This window comes from Rana temporaria, chromosome 3, assembly GCF_905171775.1.
Source record: "Rana temporaria chromosome 3, aRanTem1.1, whole genome shotgun sequence".
NCBI lineage: Eukaryota > Metazoa > Chordata > Amphibia > Anura > Ranidae > Rana > Rana temporaria.
In genome coordinates, this window is record NC_053491.1 from 134,570,652 (window position 1) to 134,595,443 (window position 24,792).

Sequence of the window (24,792 nt, forward strand, 5' to 3'; positions counted from 1 at the left end):
CACAGCCTCTTAGCGAGCCTCTGGAAAACTGAGTTAGCTGCCCCTGGCCCTCCACAGTCATATGCTACATTGAGATCTCTGCAGACTGAATACTGAGAACTGAGCAATCAGTGGTCTTTGATCTTTGATTGCTTAGTTCTTGTTGTAGAGCTGGCAGGGGACAGCTAGTAATGACATATCAAGTTGGGTGGCTTTAGCCACAAATACAGTATAGATTCATAAGAGAAATAAAATACATTTTTTACAGTAAAACATTTCTATAAATGTAATACTCAAGCTGAACACGCTGAATGAATGGAACAATATAATACAAAGTAAGGTGGAACTGCCGCTCTCTTAGTTGGCTAAAGAAGATAGTTTCACTTGGCACAATAAGCTCTAAACTCTGAATAAAAAGCTTTCCCAACACTTAGTAGAAGTAGACTGGTATGTTTCACAGAATGTGGAATGAAACAATAAAGGAAAAGCGGTAGGAGAGTTTAAAAAGCTTATGAAATTAATTCCAGATAAAGGGTGTTGTTATGTGAAAGAACACCATGTAAGCATCACATTGTTTCCACATAAAGCAAAAATGCATTTTCCTGTATTTACAGATGATGTGCCAACACTTTACAACTGGGAATATATATATGAGCATGTATATGAAAACACTGGATAGTTTAAAGAAAAGTAAATAATAACGTTTTTGAAGGTCACAGTCATGGTTTAGCCTGGTCTAACACAATATAGTGAATAAATTCTGGTTGTGAGGGATCTCAGCTGAACAGAGTCAGATTAGGATTTTTTTTTATCATCAGTCAAGTTCCTTTTCTATATATACAGTATGTGATACAGCATGAATAGTTAAGCCCTGTACACACGATCGGATATCTGATGAAATCTAATCCGATGGATTTTTTCATCAGATATCCGATGAAGCTGACTTTCATCAGTCTTGCCTACACACCATCGGTTAAAAATCCGATCGTGTCCAACGCAGTGACGTAAAACACTATGACGTGCTGAGAAAAATTAAGTTCAATGCTTCCAAGCATGCGTCGACTTGATTCTGAGTATGCATGGATTTTTGACCGATGGATTTCCCCACAGACGATCATTTTTTTTAATCGTTTTTTTAACCATAAGAAAAATTTAAAACAGGTTCTATTTTTTTTCACCGATGGAAAAAAAAACGATGGGGCCCACACACTATTGGTTTGTCCGATGAAAGCGGTCCATCGGTCCGTTTTCATCAGATGAATCGATCGTGTGTACAGGGCTTAAGAGATTGTTATTGTGGTGCCTGATGGAGCAATTGTGTCATAACGTTTACTTGTTTTATGAAGTCTAAAAAAATTGTTATGAAGTATGTAACACTGTGAATTTTATTTTAGGTGAAGGAGATACCACCCCAACAATGACAAATGTGGACAGTAAGTATTATTTATCTACTATTGGTTTCACTGTTATCTTCACACACAAAAAATGCACAACCTGTAGAAAATATACATGCATATGCTGGAACTTTATAACCTTATTTGTATATTTCTATTTGTAATGTACATAAAATAAAGTACATTTTACTAGGCTGTACCTTTTGTTGGGGGTGATATTGCATATTTAGATGGATTGGAAGCAGTTCCAAAGCTCAGTTGATCAGAGGGCTGGAACTATAAGGCCTTGTACACACGATCAGTCCAAACTGATGAAAACGGACTGATGGTCTGATGGTCTGATGGACTGATGGTCTGATGGTCTGATGTGCCTACACACCATCAGTTCAAAATCCGATCGAGTCCAACGCGGTGACGTAAAACACAACGACGTGCTGAAAAAAAATAAGTTTAATGCTTCCAAGTATGCGTCGACTTGATTCTGAGCATGCGCGGGTTTTGAACCGATGCTTTTGCATACTAACCATCGGTTTTGACCGATCGGTCATCAGTCCATCAGTCCGATTTTAAAGCAAGTTCTAAAACTTTGGACTGAAGGACAAAAGTCTAATGGGCCATACACACGGTAGGTTTGGACTGATGAAACTGAACCTCAGTCCGTTTTCATCAGTTTGGACTGCTCGTGTGTACAGGGCCTTAGTTTTTATTGTTGTCTGTGTGCAAGCAACTAGAAAAGTCTTCCCATAGTCATTGGGATTTAAAAGTGTAGGATCTCCCTAAACAACATAGGTTCTACCTAATCTGAAAAAAATAAGGCTATAGTTGTGTTTTAATAAGTATATTGCATTTAAAATGTATAAGTACCAGGGCAGTGGTTCTCAACCTTTCTAATGCTGTGACCCCTTGATATAATTTTCCAAGTTGTGGGGACCCCTTACAGCAAAATTATTTTCGTAGCGTGAGTTGTCAGCATCCAAGGCAAGACAAGTAATTTGTGCCCCTAACCCATGGACATGTAGTGCTATCCGAGTCCCTTCCACTCGTATAGTATTAAAACACATTAAGGTAAATTTTAGGATGTACCACCCTTTCTTTTTGTTCTCCATTCTTTCCCTTTTATCACTCTCTATCCTAATTTCTTGTTTTTTTCCCCCCATCCCCCTCTCTAGCCATCTTTCTTGTTCTTTTTTCTTTCTCTCCATTTTTCTTTGTTCCTTCCCCTCTTTTCCTCTCTCTTCCAGGTATTCTCTTTTTTTATTCCTTCTTCTTGGTGGGAATGGGATGTGTGGCAATGCTAGGGAGAGTTCTGATCAGCCAACTTGGGTGCTCTTGATCAAGGTCATCTGCTGCTCTGAGAACTGTAGTGGGGACTTTTAATGGAAACTATAATAACAGGTAGTGTTACTCACAAAGTCTCTAAATTTGTGGTGTCTCGTAGCAGTGACACCTATGCCGAAATCAGGATATAGGGTCTCCTCCAGGACTTCCCACTTCACATTCCTCACCAGTCAGCTGACCTCTAGTCTCTGCCCTCCAGCCATTCCACGAACTGAATGGGCGACTGTGAAATGGCTGTGTGGGTGGCCGCGGGCTCTAGGAGCAGCCTGGCTGGGCGGCCACAGGCTCCATGGGCAGACCTGCTGGGTGGCCGCAAAAAAGGATTGGAGAGCAGTGCGGGCTTCAGGAACAGCCCAGGATTCAGTGACCCCTGGCAAATCATAATTCGACCCCCAGGTTGAGAACCACTGTACTAGGGGATTCTTTTGTAAAAAAACGAAACAAAAAAAACATGTTAATTGTTATATTCTTTGATTTTAGATCCAGGATCTTGTATCTCAACAAAACAGCTAAGAGTAGTAAATGGAAGTCCAGCACAAGGCAATGATGGATGGATGGTTAGTCTGAGATACAGGTAATTTCCAATATTTAGAGTGAAAGGTTGTTTAAAATAGCTTTCAACCTGCATAGACATTCTCCATAGAAATTATACCAGTTATATTAACAAAAGACGGTCTTATGCATGTCTGTTTTTAGCATCTCCTATATCTGAGTCGTTATATTTTTTGATGCAGACATTATGAGGCGTATGACCAACAGTATAAAATGTATATCCTTTACAAAGGAGCTACTAATTGACATACAAATTCCTCTTGTTTTTTTTTAATTCTTCTGAAACACATAGTCTGCTCAGTTTTTCGTGATGATGGTAACATATTCCCTTTTCTATGTCATAAAAAGAGTTCAGACTTCTGCAGCTTTGAGTAATATAACTCAATGTAGATTGTTTATTCTTACAATCACTCTGCAGTGCAAGAAAATTCAATTTGTTTCAGATAGACCCTTAGATCTGATAATCTGCAACTATGGGGCAGTGATATCCATTCTGCATGGATGATCTTCCTGGCAAAGTGAACTGAAAATTGTTAGGGCTGGTATTTTAAGTGATCACCCACAGGGGCCACACAAAACCATGTTATTTCGGAATAGAATGACCCCCTTTAAAATGTGTTTTAAATAAAAGCATAACTCTTAATAACAAAATTAGTTTGAATAAAGAATGAAGAGCATTTAAATTGTTCAAGCACAAGTGTTGCTAGGTGATATTTAAATCACAATACGTGTACACAATTTCACACAGTATGCAATCTCATTGTTCAAATACGACACATCCATTGTTGGTGATTTTAGCAATGTAAGTACATACTGCTTTTATAGAATAAACCAACATTATTATAACAACTTGTGGCACGTTCTGACATGTAAAATAGCAGGCTTGCCTCCCACTTTCTCATGCTTCTGCTCTTGCAGTCTTCGCCCGCCTCTGAGAATATTAAACAAATATATACCAGTCGTTGCAATAATGTTGGCTATATCTGTAGGCAGTGGCTGCGTTTCCAGAATCTTGGCAAGTGAGCCCACTGACTAATACATAGTTTGCTTTGAGCTATTAAAGATTAGAACAGGGCATAAGTGAATCAGATTTGCTTAGTTTAACCAGATGTTTGATCCCCTGTCAAAAACAGACCTACAGGAAACAAAACAAAACAAAACAAAAAAAAATGAAAAGAAGCAAGAAAAAACAAACAAGCATTTATGTTATCCTGCTGTCTTTCCCTTGCAATAAAGATCAGCCATAAATTAGTCTGGGATTTATCCAGTCAGGCTCTCTGAAGTTTTAAACATCTGTGTGATTTGGATTAACTGTGTAAAGCTAACCCCTTTCCTTTAATTGCTGCCCTTTTGGATTCTAGTACTGGAGTAAGAGTAACAAATCTCATGTTAGCCAGAGGTGAATTGAAACAAAATGCTTTTGTGCTCACATAACATTTACATTCTTGGATAGCATCCATGACATGTCACATAAATGATAACCTCCCCTACACTCCCATATTTTTACATGTCAGATATAAACTCTAGAGCAGGCAAGCAGACTCCCTTCTTTGGTAAAAAAAAAAAATGGTCTAATATTTTTTTACGTTCTATGTTTTCATCATCTCATGCATTTTGTTTTGCAGGGACAAACATAAATGTGGAGGATCTCTTGTAAACGAGAAGTGGGTTTTAACAGCAAGTCAGTGTTTTCTTTCTGGGTTAGTGCTTTACAAAATTACTATTTATCATTGTATTATATTGTTTTCATTAAAGATGGAACTTCAACCTTGTTTAAAAATGTAAAGTCAGTAGCTACAACTACTTTAGCTGCTTTTAAGAAACAAACCCTTACCAGCCTATGAAGTCCAGCACCATCCTCCCTGCAGTCTAGTCTGCTGTCCAGTGTTGGGCTTCTTTTCTACTGTAACACCATATTGGATTTGGGAGCTATGGTACCTGTGACTTCCTGATGTCTCACAACCAGCTTCCCACTTTGCATCCACAGTAACAATGTGAGACTGTTCCTCAAGCCTCCTTGGACATATGACATGTCTCACGTGAGGGTGGGGGAAAGAGGCATCCCAAGTGGACATTATTCTTGTCTAGGCAAGGTACCTGTCAAAAAAATAGGTAATTGCCCCCACGCCACAAAAAAACAAACAAACACTTCAAATGTGTTATAAATATGAGTGGTATGTTTACTTTTCAATTGCACTCCTGTATTCAACAATGTGCTTATAGTGGAGCTCCACCCAAAAGGGGAAGCACTGCTTGTTCGCACCCTCCCCCCTCCACTGCCACATTTGGCACCTTTTTTGGGGGGGTACCCGCTCCCATTTCCTGGTAAGATCGCTGCACAGCGATCTGCGTCATATCCGGCCCCTCCTCCTCCCCCCACTGACTTCCGGGACCTGTGTGTATCCCAGAAGATGACAGGACCACTCAGAAAGCACAGTGTGAGGCCTCGTACACACCAACGAGAAACTTGTCGTAAAAGAAACATCGTTTTCCTCGACGAGTTCCTTGTCAGGCTTATCGAGAATCTTGTCAAGCTTTCTTTGCGTACACACTGTCAAGACAAAATCTCGTCGTTGCTCAAACGCGGTGACGTACAACACGTACGACAGCACTATAAAGGGGAAGTTTGATTCCACTGGCGCCACCCATGGGGCTGCTTTTACTAATCTCATGTTACTGCATGTTAAGTAAAAGTTTGGTGAGAGATGATTCACGCTTTTCAGTGTGAATGTGCTATCTCCATTACGAACGCTACTTTTACTGAAGGTGAGCTCCCGTCTCATACTTTATTCTGAGCATGCGCGGGTTTCTAAATGTACACACGAACGTGTTTCTCGTCGTTAACCAGCCCGGCGAGAAATACGACGAGGAAATTGAGACTCCCGACGAGAAAAAAGAGAAACATACACACAACCGTTTTCCTCGGCAAAAAAGCTCTGCCGCCAAGTTTCTTAAAGGATTTTGTCGAGGAAAACGATCGTGTGTACGAGGCCTATCTCGTGCATGTGCAGTAGGAAACCAGCTGTGTAGCCTGAAGGCTTCACTGCCGGTTTCCCTTATGCCGCGTACACGTGATCGGATTTCCGATGGAATAAAATGCAATGGAATTTTTTGTCGGAATTCGGATGAAGCTGACTTTCATCAGTCTTGCCTATACACTATCAGACTAAATTCCAACCATTCAAACCTCAGTGACGTAAAACACTACGATGAGCCGAGAAAAATGAAGTTCAATGCTTCCGAGCATGCGTTGACTTGATTCTGAGCATGCGTGGATTTTTCTCCGATGGAATTCCACACAGACGATCAGAATTTCCTATCGTTTTTTTTCCCATCAGAAAAATGTAAAACATGTTCTATTTTTTTACACTGATGGAAAAAAGTCCAATGGGGCCCACACACGATCGTTTTTTCCGATGAAAAAAGTCCATCTTACTTTTTTGATTGGAAAAAACTATTGTGTGTACACGGCATTACTTGCAATACCAGCGCCTTCACCTGAAGCCAATGGACGAATCGGCCTGGGGTACTGACATCATTGGATCCCTGGACAGGTGTCCTTATATTAAAAGTTAGCAGCGACAGTATTTGTTGCTGTTGACTTTAAAAAAAAAATGACATGCTGGAACTCTACTTTAAGGACATCTAAATGCTTCTGCATTTCTCTGCACAAAGGCTGATTTACCAAATGAATTGAGAATGTTCACACTATAAATTGTGTGAATATCAACTTTACTTCAATTATCCAATCATGTGCAGAAAAAATAAGTAAACAAGGATTTTCTTTTCACATGATTGGATAATTGAAGTTTATGTTCACACATTTTATTGTCCTTTAGTAATTTAGTGGTAATTTAGATAATTGTATTATCCTTTAGTAAATCAGCCAGTGTCTGAAGAAGTTCTGTATGATGGATGCTAATATCAATACATATGGGCAGTTTTCCTGATCCTAATTACCCTTTAGGCATTACATTCAGCAACAGAGACTAATCCAGAGCTTAACAAAGCATGAATACAAGATGCAGGAGAGAGAAACTGTCCTCACTAGCACAGTGAAGTTGATTTACTGAACTAACATAAATGTTTTTACATCACAAAGTGAATTTCAGTATATAAGGTGAACGTTTGTTTACTTTGAATGTCCAATTATGTGTGAAGATATTTAAGAAAACAAGAATTTTGCCAAAACATGATTGGCTGATTAAAGAAAAAAACAGCTTCTCTGCTCAATGAACAATTGTTCCCTTTACTTTTAAACATTCACTTTATTAAGTGAAACATTAAGTAGAAAAAAATAAAAACTGTGGGACTTTTCATTTTTTTATTTTTTTTTTTACAATAAAGCTAATTGTTTTTATAATTTATTTGGCACCTGAAAAGTCCCACAGTTCTATTTCTTCAATTTGTATACTTTATATATGGGATGTGGTTCATTTTGGTCTCCCCTCTTCCCATTGTATCTACCTTAAGTAATCAACACTACTGATTTCTACAGTTCTCTATTGAAGCATGGGGCAGGCAGAGGAAGTCATGTAGATCAATGTTAACAATGGCTTGAATGTTGCATGTGACACTTTAATCAGAATGGCACAAGGCCACCCTTGACAAACACAGAAGTACAAATGTGTGCTAAATGCCCCCTTTTGATGTTTGTCTCTATATAGACAGACACTTGCATTTATGAAGGACTTTTACATATGGGGCAGTAGCAAAAAAGCTTCAGAATAGCAAATGTGTTGTGTACATTTAATGGATTTATGAAATGCATTATTTACAAGGTGGTATTGTAACCTTTACTTAAATGTGGATTTTGATATTTCTTAGATGCTTCTGAAAATGTTTGCTGCCTGGCTTTTTCTGGCTTCAATACTTTATAAGTAAGGATGAGCCGAACACCCCCCTGTTATGTTCGCATCAGAACTTGCGAACACACCAAATGTTCGTGTGAACTTTAGAACCCCGTTAAAGTCTATGGGACTCGAACATTTGAAATCTAAAGTGTTAATTTTAAAGGCTAATATGCAAGTTATTGTCCTAAAAAGTGTTTGGGGACCTGGGTCCTGTCCCAGGAAACATGTATCAATGCAAAAAAAGTTTTAAAAACGGCAGTTTTTTCAGGAGCAGTGAATTTAATAATGCTTAAAGTGAAACAATAATAGTGAAATATTACTTTAAATTTTGTACCTGGGGGGGTGTAAATTCAGCATGTGAAAAAGCGCATGTTTCCCGTACATAGAACTGTCCCTGCACAAAGTGTCATTTCTGAAAGAAAAAAAGGCATTTAAAACCGACTTTGCGGCTCTAATGAATTGTCGGCTCTGGCAATTACAGAGATGATTCATTCATAAAAAATAAAAATAAAAAAGCTGGGGGTCCCCCCAAATTCCATTAACAGGCCCTTCAGGCCTAATATGGATATTAAGGGGAACCCCGCCGTCAATTTAAATAAAAAAATGACGTGGGGTTCCCCCCAAATATCCATACCAGACCCTTCAGGTCTGGTGTGGATTTTAAGGGGAACTCCACCCCAAATGTAAAAAAAAATGGCGTGGAGTTCCCCCAAAAATCCACACCAGACCCTTATCCGAGCACGTTAACATGGCCGGCCGCAGAAAAGAGGGGGGGACAGAGTGCGGCCCCCCCTCTCCTGAACCACACCAGGCTACATGCCCTCAACATGGGGAGGATGTCCCCATGTTGATGGGGACAAGGGCCTCATCCCCACAACCCTTGCCCGGTGGTTGTGGGGGTCTTATTAATAAAATCCTTTATTAATAAAAAAAAAAAATCCAGCGATGTGAATCCACTCTCGGCCCGGCCCCCCGCTCCAACGTGGTCTTCTATCCATCGACGGATGATCTCTCCAGCGACGGGTGATCAGCGGTCCGGTCCAGCGATGAGAAGATCCATCCGTCCAGAGCGCAGCAGGCGAGCTCCTCTCTCCGCTGGACACAGCCCAGCGGAATGACGCGCTGGAGCTGTGACATTTCTTATATGGGGAAGCGGCCACCCGTCACGTGACCCCGCCCCCTCTGACACACCCTCGTACGTCACTAGGAAAGACCGGGAAATACCGGGCTTTCCCAGTGACGTACGAGGGTGCGTCAGAGGGGGCGGGGTCACGTGACGGGTGGCTGCTTCCCCTATATAAGAAATGTCACAGCTCCAGCGCGTCATTCCGCTCGGCTGTGTCCAGCGGAGAGAGGAGCTGCCTGCTGCGCTCTGGATGGATGGATCTTCTCATCGCTGGACCGGGCCGCTGATCACCCGTCGCTGGAGAGATCATCTGTCGCTGGATAGAAGACCACGTTGGAGCGGGGAGCCGGGCCGAGAGTGGATTCACATTGCTGGATTTTTATTTATTTTTTTATTAATAAAGGATTTTTTTCTACGGTGTCTGTGTGTTTTTTTTTAACTATTTACACTTTCTTCATGAAATGTTAGAGGTACAGTGTACCCCATTACCAATTCACATAGGGGGGGGGCAGGATCTGGGGGTCCCCTTTGTTAAAAGGGTCTTTCAGATTCTGATAAGCCCCCCGCCCGCAGACCCCCACAACCACCGGGCAAGGGTTGTGGGGATGAGGCCCTTGTCCCCATCAACATGGGGACATCCTCCCCATGTTGAGGGCATGTGACCTGGTGTGGTTCAGGAGAGGGGGTGGCCGCACTCTGTCCCCCCCTCTTTTCTGCGGCCGGCCAGGTTAACGTGCTCGGATAAGGGTCTGGTGTGGATTTTTGGGGGAACTCCACGTCATTTTTTTTTAAATTTGGGGTGGAGTTCCCCTTAAAATCCACACCAGACCTGAAGGGTCTGGTATGGATATTTGGGAGGAACCCCACGTCATTTTTTTTTAAATTGACGGCGGGGTTCCCCTTAATATCCATATCAGAACTGAAGGGCCTGTTAATGGAATTTGGGGGGACCCCCAGCTTTTTTATTTTTATTTTTTATGAATGAATCCTCTCTGAATTGCCAGAGCCGACAATTGATTAGAGCCGCAAAGCCTGTTTTAAATGCCTTTTTTTCTTTCAGAAATGACACTTTGTGCAGGGACAGTTCTATGTACGGGAAACATGCGCTTTTTCACATGCTGACTTTACACCCCCCCTAGGTACGAAATTTAAAGTAATATTACACTTTTATTGTTTCACTTTTAGCATTATTAAATTCACTGCTCCTGAAAAAACGTCCGTTTTTAAAACTTTTTTTTGCATTGATACATGTTTCCTGGGACAGGACCCAGGTCACCAAACACTTTTTAGGACAATAAATTGCATATTAGCCTTTAAAATTAACACTTTAGATTTCTCCCATAGACTTTAACAGGGTGTTCCACGGCTTTTCGAATTTGCCGTGAACACCCCTAATTGTTCGTTGTTCGCCGAACAGGCGAACAGGCAATGTTCAAGTCGAACATGAGTTCGACTCGAACTCGAAGCTCATCCCTATTTATAAGTCACAGACTGAGGAAAGTATGCAGCTTCTAAAATAAGAACTCCATATTTGTGTACTTTTTCCAGCTCAGTGAAGGTAATGAAGCCAATAAAATAGCATTACAGGCAGCCAGCTAATGTTTCATAAGGAAGTTTCCAAATGAAGTCTACATATTACTCTCACCTTATTCTTTTGTTTTATACAACTATATTAAATGAGTTTCATTATAATTATATATACAATTGGAGGAAAATAATAAAGAGGTATTGTTCAAATCGCTAAATATTCTATAATTGTCTACATTATTACAAAATAGCTGAACTCTTATCGGCTGCTAGTGACTGACAACACAGATCTAAAGTATCATTATAGAAATAAATAAATGTTATTTCTCTATAGAAATGTTGACCTTAGTGAATATGAAGCATGGCTGGGAGTCCACAACATCTATAGGAGAACACAGGACCATAGACAAAGTTCCAAAATTTCACAGCTAGTTCATGGACCAATGGGATCAAACCTTGTTCTTTTAAAACTTTCCAGGTGAGTTAAGGGGAAATGTTTATAATTAATCATCACTTTTATTTCTATGCTGTTTTTACACTAATGTGCTGCAGTTTACACACACTGTGGGTGCAAAGTAGTGCACCTGCGGCTTTCCTGCGTTTTAGCTGTGCTTTGCCATAGACTTCTATTATATCTTGCAGGTGTGGTGCACTTTCTGAAAGCGCACCAAAACTCCTATATTCAGTGCACCAAACCCACAGGTAATAATAGCAGTCTATGGCTCAGTGTAGGTAACCTGCAGGTACACTGCGCTGCACCTGCAGATCAATTTGAAAGCAACCTAGTAACCAGCACAGAACAGATGCCCATTGATATATATATATATATATATATATATATATATATACATATATAATTTTCATAAACTGACCTTTAATTTAATGATCCTTAATTTTCTGATGTCCAGGAATTACCCTTTCTGTAAACATCACTGGGCGCCAGCTATAGTAATGTTGCTGTCCTATGTGGAGTACATTTTGTATCGATCCACCTATCCACCTGGGATAGGAGCTGCAGTATGGGGGAAGCATTGGTTTATTCAGCTCTTTTCCCTTCACAGCCACATGCTTCCTGTACCGCCGGCTCCATCCCCAATACTGATGCTCTGGGATGGCGGGCTGTCAGCCCACGATCTGAGCTTGCCAACACACCACCCCAGAGCAGGAGGTTGCAGACCCTTGGGCACTGATTGGGCACCCCTGGTATAAAGAAAGGAGCAGTAGGAAATGGTAACAATTTAAAAATATATATGTAGAAAACTTGTTGAGTCAGTGTTTTTCACATGGCACATGGCCAACACAAATCATGTGTGCTGTCTTAGTTGGGTTGCAGCAATTCTAACCCATAACCTAACTAGCTTCATTAAATATCTTACATGCCTCACACCTGTTACACTGAGGCCTCGTACACACGACCGGTTTCCTCAGCAGAATCCATCAAGAAACTTGGTGGGAGACTTTTTTTTGCCGAGGAAACCGGTCGTGTGTACATTTTTCAGCGAGGAAACTGTTGAGGAACTCGACGATCCAAAAAGAGAGCATGTTCTCTTTTTCCTCAACGGGAATGGAGAAAATTGGCTTGTCGAGTTCCTCTACAAGCCTAACAAGAACTCGACGAGGAAAACAATGTGTTTGGCCGCCGAGTTCTTCGGTCGTGTGTACGAGGCCTCAGGCCTCGTACACACGACCGAGGAACTCGTCGTAAATGAAACTTAGACTCCCGACGAGGAAAAAGAGAACTTGTTCTCTTTTTTTCTCTTCGTACACACGACCGAGGAACCTCAGGCCTCGACCTCAGGCCTCGTACACACGACCGAGGAACTCGTCGTAAATGAAACTTAGACTCCCGACGAGGAAAAAGAGAACTTGTTCTCTTTTTTTCTCTTCGAGTTCCGTGACAGTTTTCTTGACGAAAAACATACACACGACCGTTTTCCTCTGCAAAAAAGCTCTGCCACCAAGTTTCCTGATGGATTCTGTTGAGGTAAACGGTCGTGTGTACGAGGCCTAAGACATGCCAATGGTGTCCCTCTGGTGGGCCTCGTGGGCCTCATGTAACTGCCGTTTCTGTAGTAAGTTTTCATTTTATATTTTAAAAGGTCCATGTGTGTTTTAAGTGTTTGTCCTGTGCCTGGCAAATAGAAAAAATACTACTCATCATCTTCACACTCCAGTGCTTCTCTCCAGGGACATTTTCTTGTATCTGGTCCTCTTTTACACTGTATGATTTACAGTGTCATTTAACCGGCTTCCTCTGAGCTTAGGCCATCATATGCACATGTCCATGCATGCATTATCACACTGACCTGGACAACAACTGAGGGGGATAACTACTGGAGTTGGGCTTTAAGTTAGCAATAGCAGAGAGCGCACCATTAGATGTTCATTAACCAGTTAGCAACCGCCCTATAGACGAAATACGTCTACAAGGCGGTTGCTTAACTCTGGGAGGGCGTCAATGTACGTCCTCCCAGAATCGCGCTCCCGGATCACGGTAAATCGCCGCTAATAGCGGCGGTTTACCACGTGATCGCTCCGTCCAATGACGGAGCGATCACTAGTAAACAAACCGGCGTCATGTGATGACGCCGGTTCCTCCCTCTCCTCTCTGTACCGAACGGTACAGTGTGAGAGAGGAGAGGGGAGAGAGCGGAAGCAGCAGCAGCTGCTGCTGCTGCTGCGGGCTGGATCTGTGACACATGCAGTCACAGATCCAGCCATCGATCCCTCCCTGTGCAATACTCTGCAGTACCAGCCATACTCTGCAATGCCCCCACACTCTGCAATGCCCCCACACTATGCAATGCCCCAACACTGTGCAATACCCCAAAATACTCTGCAATGCCCCCACACTCTGCAATGCCCCCACACTGTGCAATACCCCAAAATACTCTGCAATACCCCAAAATACTCTGCAATGCCCGCAATACTCCGCAATGCCCCGCAATACTCCGCAATGCCCCGCAATACTCCGCAATGCCCCGCAATACTCTGCAATGCCCCACAATACCCCACAATACTCCGCAATACCCCGCAATACTCCGCAATACCCCGCAATACTCCGCAATACCCCGCAATACTCCGCAATACCCCACAATACTCCGCAATACTCCACAATACCCCACAATACTCCGCAATACCCCACAATACTCCGCAATACCCCACAATACTCCGCAATACCCTGCAACGTCGTCTATGGGGATTTTTAAGTAGCGAAGTTTGGCGCCATTCCACGAGCGTGTGCAATTTTGAAGGGTGACATGTTGGGTATCTATTTACTCGGCGTAACTTCATCTTTCACATTTATGCAAAAGAATGAAGAAAAAATACTAAATTTGCCAAATTTTATAACAGAAACAAAGAAAAATTATTTTTTTTTACAGAATTTTCAGTCTTTTTTCTTTTATAGCGCAAAAAATAAAAAACCCAACAGTGATTAAATACCACCAAAGGAAAGCTCTATTTGTGTGAAAAAAAGGACGAAAATTTCATTTGGGTACAGTGTTGTATGACTGAGTAATTGTCATTCAAATTGTGAGAGCACCGAAAGCTGAAAATTGGTCTGGTTATTAAGGGGGTTTACGTGCCTAGTGGTCAAGTGGTTAAGATAAAGGTGGTCTGTAGTTATTTCTTCTACTGGAAGCTAAAGTTAGTACTATAGCTATTTAGCCAGACGCTGCAAGTTTATAATACTATACCTTGTCCAGTCCTGTTAAAAAAATGTAAATTGTTGTTATTAAATGTGAAATCCATTGCTCATTTGTGAGTGGTAGTTCCCACTTTGTATAAATTTAGATCCTAGAAACTATCGTTGGACTATTTGCAGAGTCCATTTATTTTCTTTAAGTGTTACAGCTTGGAGACAGATCATTAAAATGCAGCCATATTATGTCTAGGTGTAGAGAACATATGTTTTTCATAAAAGACATCCCAGTGAGCTGCTGTTCTTAAATGTACAAATGTAGCCCCACTCACGATGTACCTTAATAGTGATGATTAGTATGCTGTTTAAGAATGTGACTTACCCATAGAAAGCATATTACTCAAACATTAAAAAAGGCTATAAAGTAGTTAGTAGTACACAAATGTGCGAAGAGACAATTTTATAAAAGCGAATTGTTAGATTATGTTTAAGTACCGTATTTGTGTTATACATTGTTAGGTATTTCACATCATATATTGAATACGTTACAACAATGTATAATTATGAATGCACAATCTCTATGTATTTAAAAAAGCCTACAAGCTACAGTAACATAAGAGTGACTGTTTTCGGACAAGTATATTTTTTTAATTATGTTGTTTTATACAGGATAGAGTATAGTTGAACCCGAAAACGGATAACACATTGATCAAGAACAATTGTGATGATCGTTCTTCAGATAGAAGAAGTTAGCTTATACGTTATATATTTTTTCAAATAGCAAAATGAATATGTGCTCTTTTTAAATACTGTATCTGTTTGTGCACAGCAGTATTTGAAAAAAAAAATATTTAGTTCACACAACTGGATGACTGAAGAAAGCACAGACTGACTTGTATAGGTTCAAATAATAGCATCAGTAATAATTATACTCATCCTTTAGGCTCCATTCACACATGTCCGGTGCAAATTTCCCCTCCGTTTGCACTGCAAATTTCCAAAGCAGCTGTTCAGTGGTTCAGCTGCAAATTCAGATACAGTCCAGATGTGAACTTTTGGAGCCAGCGGCCACCGGTGTCTTTAAAAATAGCTGGTTGTTAAAAAGCACGCTAGCCACTGTATCCTTAACAACGAATGATTCATCAGCTGTCAACTGTGTGCCCCGCTGACAGCTTGGGTCCCCCCAAAATTCAGACCAGACCATTATATGAGCATGCAGACTGGCAGGTCAGAAAAGAGGGGGAATGAGCGAGCGCCCCCACATCCTGAACCATACCAGGCCACATGCTCTCAACATAGGGGGTGCTTTGGGACAGGGGGGCTTTACCCCTGTCACTTGATGGTTCTTAAATCATTAAGGGGTGAGGCCACCCGGCAATTTCACTTGGTGGCACCACCCCCTTGTGTTGTCACTAACCCAGCATGCATCCATCCATGACATCATATCTTACCAATTTAAGAACTGTCAGGCGGTGGAGCAGGCAGACAGCGGGAGCCTTAGGCGCGAGCGTAGCTTTTTTGTTTTTTCAGGTCGGCGGTGGTGGCGGGCATCGTGATTGATGATGGATCTACACCGAGTTACATTGTTTTATTATGTTTTTAATAAAGGAATTGTCAAAAACACAATGTACCCCTACTCTTTCACATAGGTGGGTGCCGGGAACTGGAGGCCCCCTTACTTTCAGATTCTGATAAGCCCCCTTCCCACAGACCCCCACAATCACCGCCCAAGGCTGTGGTGAAGAGAGGCCCCCTGCCCCAAAGCACCCCTTCCATGTCGAGGCTGTGTGGCCTGGTATGGTTCAGATGGGGGGGGGGCGCTTGCTCATCCCCCCTTTCCTGGCCTGCCAGACTGCATGCTTCGAATAAGGGTCAAATATGGATTTTGGGGGGACCCCACACCATGTTTTTTTAAATTTTGAATTGGGGGTTCCCCTCCAAATCCATACCAGACCTAAGTGGAATTTTAAGGGGAACGCCACGACAAAATAAAAAAAAAGATGGCATGGGGTTCACGTAAACGTTGACAAAAAAACAGGAAGCTGATTGGTTTCTTTGCAGAGCTGCACCAGATTTTGCACGCCCCAGTTTTAATAAATCAACCCCATTATGTTTCTGAGGTCTAACAGGTGTCGGAAGTGGTGGCTGCAGTGCAGTGCATTGATGCCGTATACACACAACCGCGTTTTCCGTCAAAATAAACTCCGACAGGTTTTTCCGACGGAATTCCACTCAAGCTGTCTTGCATACACACGGACACACCAAATTCCGACCGTCAAAAACATGATGATGTACAACACTACGACAAGCCTAGAAAAATGAAGTTCAATGCTTCCGAGCATGCATAGAATTGTTTCCGAGCATGAAGGTTTTTTTTCTCCCTCGGAATTCCGTCTTTTTCTAAGTTGGTCGGAATTTCCGATGGAAAAAGTCAGATGGGGCATACACACGATCGGAATATCTGATGAAAAAATTCAGTCTGACTTTTTCTATTGGAAATTCCAACCGTGTGTACATGGCATAAGAGATCCAAAGCAAGTGTTTTAGGTGCTAGGTGCTAGGTGCTAGCACTTGGTAATTTTGGACATCCCTATCTACAGTCCTGTTTGGACCTCAGTTTATGGCTAAGCTCCAGCTGCCAATCTCTCCCTATTGGTGTCTGAGGAAGTCTGACTAGGCAGGTGAATGGCACTTGAAATGAACTGTCCTATAAAATGTATTTCAAGCGTCTTTTTGTCTCACATATATCTACAATATTGAATAAAATGAAAGCAATATTGAATATGAAGAATTATTAGGTAATCTTAATTCATAATGTCCTTTTTGTGATGTGTGATTGATACATGAATGCGCAAACACATGCAGCTGTAATACTATGCTTTGTTTTTTGCAATTAATATAGTCAAATTATTATTTTTTCTGTTGCATTTTTTTCTATTCACTCAGATCAGTTATTTTACTGCTCTGTTGATCCATATATAAAAGGGAGTAATTACATTTATATTTTTCTTCAATAGATCTGCAGTGCTTAATGAATATGTAGCACAGATCAAACTGCCATATTACGGATGCACAATTCCAGAAAAAACAAAATGTGCTGTGTATGGATGGGGACATACAGGAAGTAAGATACTTTATTTATTTTTTGTAATAAGAATAACAATTATATAATGTTCTTTAAAATCAAGTTGAATTCACATAAAAAATATATAATAGTATATAATAAATATATAATAAAATTATATATAAAATATTTAATATATAACCATTAGATGGGGAAATTGCAATCAGGGCCCGTGCGCATCCAAGCATTGTTGATTTTGACATCAAATTTTGATTTAGTTTTATAGCCAGATTCAGAAAGACTGTCTTAACTTTGAGCCGGCGTAGCGTATCGCATATACGCTACGCCGCCGTAAGTCAGAGAGGCAAGTGCTGTATTCACAAAGCACTTGCCTCCTAAGTTACGGTGGCGTAGCGTAAATGGGCCGGCCTAAGCGCGCCTAATTCAAATGAGGAACAGGGGGGCGTGTTTTATGTTAATGACTCGTGACCCGACGTGTTTTTAACGAACGGCGCATGCGCCGTCCGTGGACATATCCCAGTGTGCATTGCTCCAAAGTACGCCGCAAGGACGTATTGGTTTACGTGAACGTAAATTATGTCCAGCCCCATTCACGGACGACTTACGCAAACGACGTAACATTTTCAAAATTTGACGCAGGAACGACGTCCATACTTAACATTGGCTAGGCCAGCTTTTTGTTCGACTAACTTTACGCCAAAAACGCCTTACCTAAACGGCGTATCTTTACTGCGACGGGCAAGCGTACGTTCGTGAATAGGCGTATCTCGCTGATTTACGCATTCTAGGCGTAAATCAGCGTTCATGCCCCTAGCGGCCGGCGGAACTAGACAGCTAAGATACGACGGCGCAGGCCGTCATATCTTAGCTACATTTAAGTGTATCTCAATTTGAGAATACACTTAAATGTACGACGGCTTAGATTCAGGCCCCGTACACACGACCAGTTTCCTTGGCAGAATTCAGCTTCCGACCGAGTTTCTGGCTGAATTCTGCCGAGAAACCCGGCCGTGTGTACAATTTCGCCGAGGAAGCCGACGAGGAGCTCGACGAGGAAATAGAGAACATGTTCTCTATTTCCTCGTTGTTCTATGGGAGCTCTCGGCCCGCCGAGCTCCTCGGCGGCTTCAGGGCTGAACTGGCCGAGGAACTCGATGTGTTTGGCACGTCGAGTTCCTCGGCCGTGTGTACGGGGCCTCAGAGTTACAACGGCGTATCTACTGATACGCCGGCGTAAACGTCTCAGAATCTGGCTATTAGTCTTTTGACTAAAATGCCATTTTCGCTTTAGTCGTATTTTAGTCATCTGAATTGTGTTTGTTTAGTCATATTTTAGTCTACTAAAATCCCCAGTACTTTTTAGTCAACTAAAATCTCCAGTACATGTTAGTCAACTAAAATCTCCAGTACATTTTATTCATCTAAAATCTAATGGATTTAGTTAAGTTTTAATGCATTATTCAAGCATTTCTTTAGAATTACCAAACGCATTATATACTCCTGGAGTAAAAATCTAACATGTTATTATTTATGGTATTAAGGTTTGAACATGCACTACAGACACAGATTTAGCTGTTGCGATATATAACGTCTTTATAAATAAAACCAAGTTTCATAAACAAATATATAGCTTTTTGACAAATAGAAGTAAAACTTGAAAATATAAAAAAAAATAAAAAAAAATGTAAACTCTATTGGCTGTAATGCCATTGCACATATTACCTGAATATATTACCAACATTAAATATTAAGAAAAAATAAGAAAAGCCTTTTCCTTTTTTTCTTTTAGCAGCTCAGTAGATGCCCCATACATATTCTTATGTGGTAGTGCACTGGTGATTTTGATGTCAAATAAACATTTAGCTTTAGTCATAGTCTTTTGACAAAAATGCCATTTTAGTTTTAGTCATATTTTAGTAATCTCAATTGTTTTAGTTTTATTCATAATTTAGTCTACTAAAATAGTATTAATTTAGTCAACGAAAATATTTTAGTTGACAAAATCAACACTGCCTCAAAGGTTAACATAGGGCATGGGTGTTCAACCCTTGGCCCCCCAGCTGTTGCAAAACTACAAGTCCCATCATACCTCTGCCTTTGGGAGTCATGCTTGTAACTGTTAATCTTGCAATGCCTCATAGGACTTAGTTCCGCAACAGCTGAAGGGTCACAGGTTGAGCACCCATGATATAGGATATACCCATTTTTTTATTAAAATGGTTCTAAACCCAGATATCTGCCCCCCTTGCATAGCTGGGGCACAGCCACATGTCTACAGTATATTCAAATAGTTTAAAAAATCATGGTGTTTTCGACCTTTTTTTTAATAATGTTCCTTGGGTTACATGATTAAGGTTTCCATTATCACTGTGGCACAGCGAGGGCAGGGGCAGAGCTAAGCCAATATGTCACATGACATCACTTTAGCCATTACATGCTCTCCCTTCCAGGCCAGAGTGGAGTGTGCTGTCAATCAAGCATCTGATCTGCCATAGGGAGCGGAGCACATGCCTGACTGACAGTGCACTGTGCTCTAAATGGTCTGGAAGGGGGGCATGTAATAGCTAAGGTGACTACACATAACATGCAACATGCTGTGCTTCATCTCTGCCCTCCTCTCAGGCCATGCTGTAGTGATTGAATTAACATCTATAAGGTGACCTAGGAAGTAAGTCATGTATAGCAACACATGGCCTACATATAAGGCTAAATGGGGAGAATGCAAACTATGATGGCATCACTACAGCGGCTCTATGAGCATACAGATCCTTGCCACCAGAAGAAGGGAAGCATTAGGAATGGAGGAATCACTTGGTTCTTTCTATTAGAAGAGGGATCTTTATTAAATACAATGGGCACAGATAGATATTAAATGTAATTAGGAAGTTTTAGATTTTTTTTTTGTGAAGTTTATATCACTTGAAGGTTGCATGCTAGAAATAAAAATCGGTGTATTTATCATGGGAGCATATTGTAAAGCTAACGCAATGCTGTATCTCTCAAAAAAAAAGCTAATACATTGCTGTTTGCTAGTTTTTCAATGTGATGATTGCTTTAGTTTTATATCTAAGTTGTTTTCCCTTATCTTTAGCTAGATTGATTTACTATAGAAAAATAGACTTTGCGTGTAGAGTTTCTCCAAAGCTTAATAAATGAGGTAAAGCTTAATTTTGAAAAGAATACCCAAACATATGGGCCTGGATTCAGATAGGAGTTACGACAGCGTATCTCCGCATACGCCGTCGTAACTCTGAGTGTGCGGGGTCGTATCTCTGCGCCTGATTCGTAGAATCAGTTACGCATAGATTTCCCTAAGATCCGACCGGCGTAAGTCTCTTACACTGTCGTATCTTAGGCTGCATATTTACGCTGGCCGCTAGGTGGCGCTTGCGTAGATTTACGCAATGAATATGCAAATTAGGTAGATACGCCGATTCAGAAACGTACGTCCGCGGTGCATTTTTTTACGTCGTTTACGTTAGGCTTTTAAATTAACCCTGCTATATGAGGCGTATCCTATGTTAAGTATGGACGTCGGGCCAGCGTCAAATTTTTCGTCGATTACGTCATTTGCGTAAGTCGTTTGCGAATAGGGCTGAGCATAATTTACGTTCACGTCGAAACCATTGGCTTTTTGCGGGTTAATTTGGAGCATGTGCACTGGGATACTTTCACGGACGGCGCATGCGCCGTTAGCCAAAAACGTAATTTACATGGGGTCAGCCATCATTACCATACAACACGCCCACTGCATGGAGAATTTGAATTCCGCGGGCTTACACCGGACCACATACACTACGCCACCTTAACTTAGGGCGCAAGTTCTTTCTGAATACGGAACTTGTGCCCTAATTTACAGCGGCGTAACATATCTGACATACGTTACGCCCGCCAATAGATACACAATTGTATCTGAATCCGGGCCAAGCAATATATATATATAAAAAAACAACAACAACATGTTTGCTTGCAGATGATTGGATGATGAAAGTCAGCAGAGCTTCCCCATTAATTTACATTTGCCTTTAGTAAATTAACCCCTTTCTGTCCTAGGATGACAATGCTCACTCACTACACTGCACTGTATCTAAGAAGAGCAGTGTCGCCACCCTAGAACAGGAAGATGTTAGTACTACAAAACACCTACCCATTTTTCATCTCCATAACATAGGGGAAGGTGTTGTTTCTAGTTCATTAAGGTGACCTTGGCAGGAAGGCAAGAATGAAACAAAATGTTACCTCAGCTTCAGTGCCAATATAAGAGTCCACAAATTGTGATCCGGTGCTCTGCCATGGCGTTCAGGCCCCACAGGTGCAATTTTTTAATCAATAAGGCTGGCAACTTGGATGCTCTTGAATAAAAGTACTTTATTTGTTACATAGATACATGGGTACAGAATATATATAAACTGACGCGTTTTGGCTATGAAGCCTTCATCAAAGCATCAAATGCTTTGATGAAGGCTTCATAGCTGAAACGCATCAGCATATAGCCTGTACCCGTGTATCCATGTACCAAATAAAATACTTTACATCAAGAGCATCCGAGTTGCCAGCCTTATTGATTCAAGGAAGGTAAGAATGCTTGAAATAATACTGCGGACTGCACAGGGCAAAGAACAGCACCGAATTTCTGTACCAATAGGGTTTACACAACCTTTGAATACCATAATGGAACCAAAAAAGCTAAAACTGTGTGGTAATCAAAAATCATGACACTAAGTAAATAAAATAAGTAAAGCTGACTTTTTATTGGGTGTTCTTGCTAGGCTACTGAAAGATACTGCTCTTTGTTCAGCATACCGGTAATTTAGTCAACTATGTAAAAATGTCTTGTGCCTTTTGGGGTTTATTGCAATTTCTTGCAGTATTACTAAGATTAGGCAAATCATTTACATGAGATAGTGGCTTGAAGGAGTGGCAGATGCACAATTTTATTTGTTAAACAGTTGTGACATAAACCGTACATGGCTGGCAGTGGATATTTTTACACTCCAGCACCAGCCTTATCTTGGAGCAATCATAATCAATTGGAAAATCTATGAATGCACAAGCAGGGGGCAGCCCACAGATATACAGTATAATCGATTCCTGATCTGACCATTATTTCCTTGATAAACTGATGATGATCTCTTGTATGTGACTAACCTCAGGCTCCTCATACAGTTTATGTGGGGCTTAATCCTCATTAGTACAGTTTTACTTTCTTCTTAAAGGAGAAGTAGGGCCAAAGCTCTTTTGGCCTTACCTCTCATGTGGGTCACAGGAGTGCACTTATTTCTGAGCTGATCCAGGCTCTGGAGGAATCCAGAATGTAATGTTAACAACTGTATTTTCATTTTGTCCATCTGATCATCCCCCACTGCTACTTCCCCTTGTTTCACTTGACACTCCCTTCTAGACTGTAAGCAGGGCCCCCTGATCCCTCCTGTATTGAATTGTATTGTGACTGTACTGTCTTCCCTGGTGTTGTAAAGTGCTGTGCAAACTGTTGGCGCTATATAAATCCTGTATAATAATAATAAAAAAAACACCCAGATTCCAGAGCAGCAGCTGGCTCAGCCACTTAGTGCACTGCTGAGATCCTGAACCAGCCCCTCCCACACCCTCCAAAGCCTGGTGCTCCAGTGCATGCTGAAGGGGCAAAGCAGAGTACAAGTGACTGAAGCCTCGTACACACGACCGTGGAACTCGACGGGCGAAGCACATCGTTTTCCTCGTCGAATTCCTTGTTAGGCTGTCGAGGAACTCGACAAGGCAAGTTTCTCCATTCCCGTCGAGGAAATAGAGAACTTGCTCTCTTTTTGGCTCGTCGAGTTTTTCGACAGTTTCCTCGACGGAAATGTACACACGACCGGTTTCCTCGGCAAAAAAATATCTCCCAGCAACTTTCTTGCTGGTTTTTGCCTAGAATTTCGGTCGTGTGTACGAGGCTTGGCAGTCATCATCTCTCAGCGGTCTTTGATCATTCAGTTCACGGTCTTAGAGGCAGTGGGGACAGATGCAGCATTTGATCAATGCCGCATCTACCTAGGTAAGGATGTGTATGTTTTTTTTTTTAGAAAGGCCTTACTTTTCTTTTAAGTAGTGGCAACAGACAACATCTATAATAAAAGGAAAAATACTTAAGCATACCATGTGTAGATTATGCGTGAAAATACAGTAAACTGGAAAAATATTGAACTATAGTAAACTGTTAGGTCTCTGGATACATCTCATCTATTCAACCAAACACTGGACCTGATTTACTAAAATAAAGGAACATAAATAGTTATAGTACACCTACACTGAAGGCTTGCATGTGTGAGTACACATGTGCATATACAGTAGTAATCACAGTCCCCAATCTCTAGCTGATTGTAATGTTAACAACTGTATTTTCATTTTGTCCATCTGATCTTCCCCCACTGCTACTTCCCCTTGTTTCACTTGACCCTCCCTTCTAGACTGTAAGCAGGGCCCCCTGATCCCTCCTGTATTGAATTGTATTGTGACTGTACTGTCTTCCCTGGTGTTGTAAAGTGCTGCGCAAACTGTTGGCGCTATATAAATCCTGTATAATAATAATAATAATTAAAAAAAACACCCAGATTCCAGAGCAGCAGCTGGCTCAGCCACTTAGTGCACTGCTGAGAGCCTGAACCAGCCCCTCCCACACCCTCCAAAGCCTGGTGCTCCAGTGCATGCTGAAGGGGCAAAGCAGAGTACAAGTGACTGAAGCCTCGTACACACGACCGAGGAACTCGACGGGCGAAGCACATAGTTTTCCTCGTCGAGTTCCTTGTTAGGCTGTCGAGGAACTCGACAAGGCAAGTTTCTCCATTCCCGTCGAGGAAATAGAGAACTTGCTCTCTTTTTGGCTCGTCGAGTTTCTCGACAGTTTCCTCAACGAAAATGTACACACGACCGGTTTCCTCGGCAAAAAAATATCTCCCAGCAACTTTCTTGCTGGTTTTTGCCTAGAATTTCGGTCGTGTGTACGAGGCTTGGCAGTCATCATCTCTCAGCGGTCTTTGATCATTCAGTTCACGGTCTTAGAGGCAGTGGGGACAGATGCAGCATTTGATCAATGCTGCATCTACCTAGGTGAGGATGTATGTTTTTTTTTTAGAAAGGCCTTACTTTTCTTTTAAGTAGTGGCAACAGACAACATCTATAATAAAAGGAAAAATACTTACGCATACCATGTGTAGATTATGCGTGAAAATACAGTAAATTGGAAAAATATTGAACTATAGTAAACTGTTAGGTTTCCTGGATACATCTCATCTATTCAACCAAACACTGGACCTGAT

The 24,792-nt window shown here is 41.4% G+C and overlaps 1 protein-coding gene across 2 annotated transcripts in view; it reads left to right on the forward strand.

The window, feature by feature from the left end:
* The window catches only part of HGF (hepatocyte growth factor), a 128,236-nt gene that overhangs the window by 99,570 nt on the left and 3,874 nt on the right, over positions 1-24,792 (forward strand). For both annotated transcript variants that reach the window (XM_040343450.1, XM_040343451.1), the window contains exons 12-16: positions 1,374-1,412; positions 3,192-3,285; positions 4,889-4,963; positions 11,104-11,247; positions 17,430-17,536. In XM_040343450.1, coding sequence (XP_040199384.1) covers positions 1,374-1,412; positions 3,192-3,285; positions 4,889-4,963; positions 11,104-11,247; positions 17,430-17,536 — 459 coding nt within the window. The remainder of the gene's footprint in view (positions 1-1,373; positions 1,413-3,191; positions 3,286-4,888; positions 4,964-11,103; positions 11,248-17,429; positions 17,537-24,792) is intronic.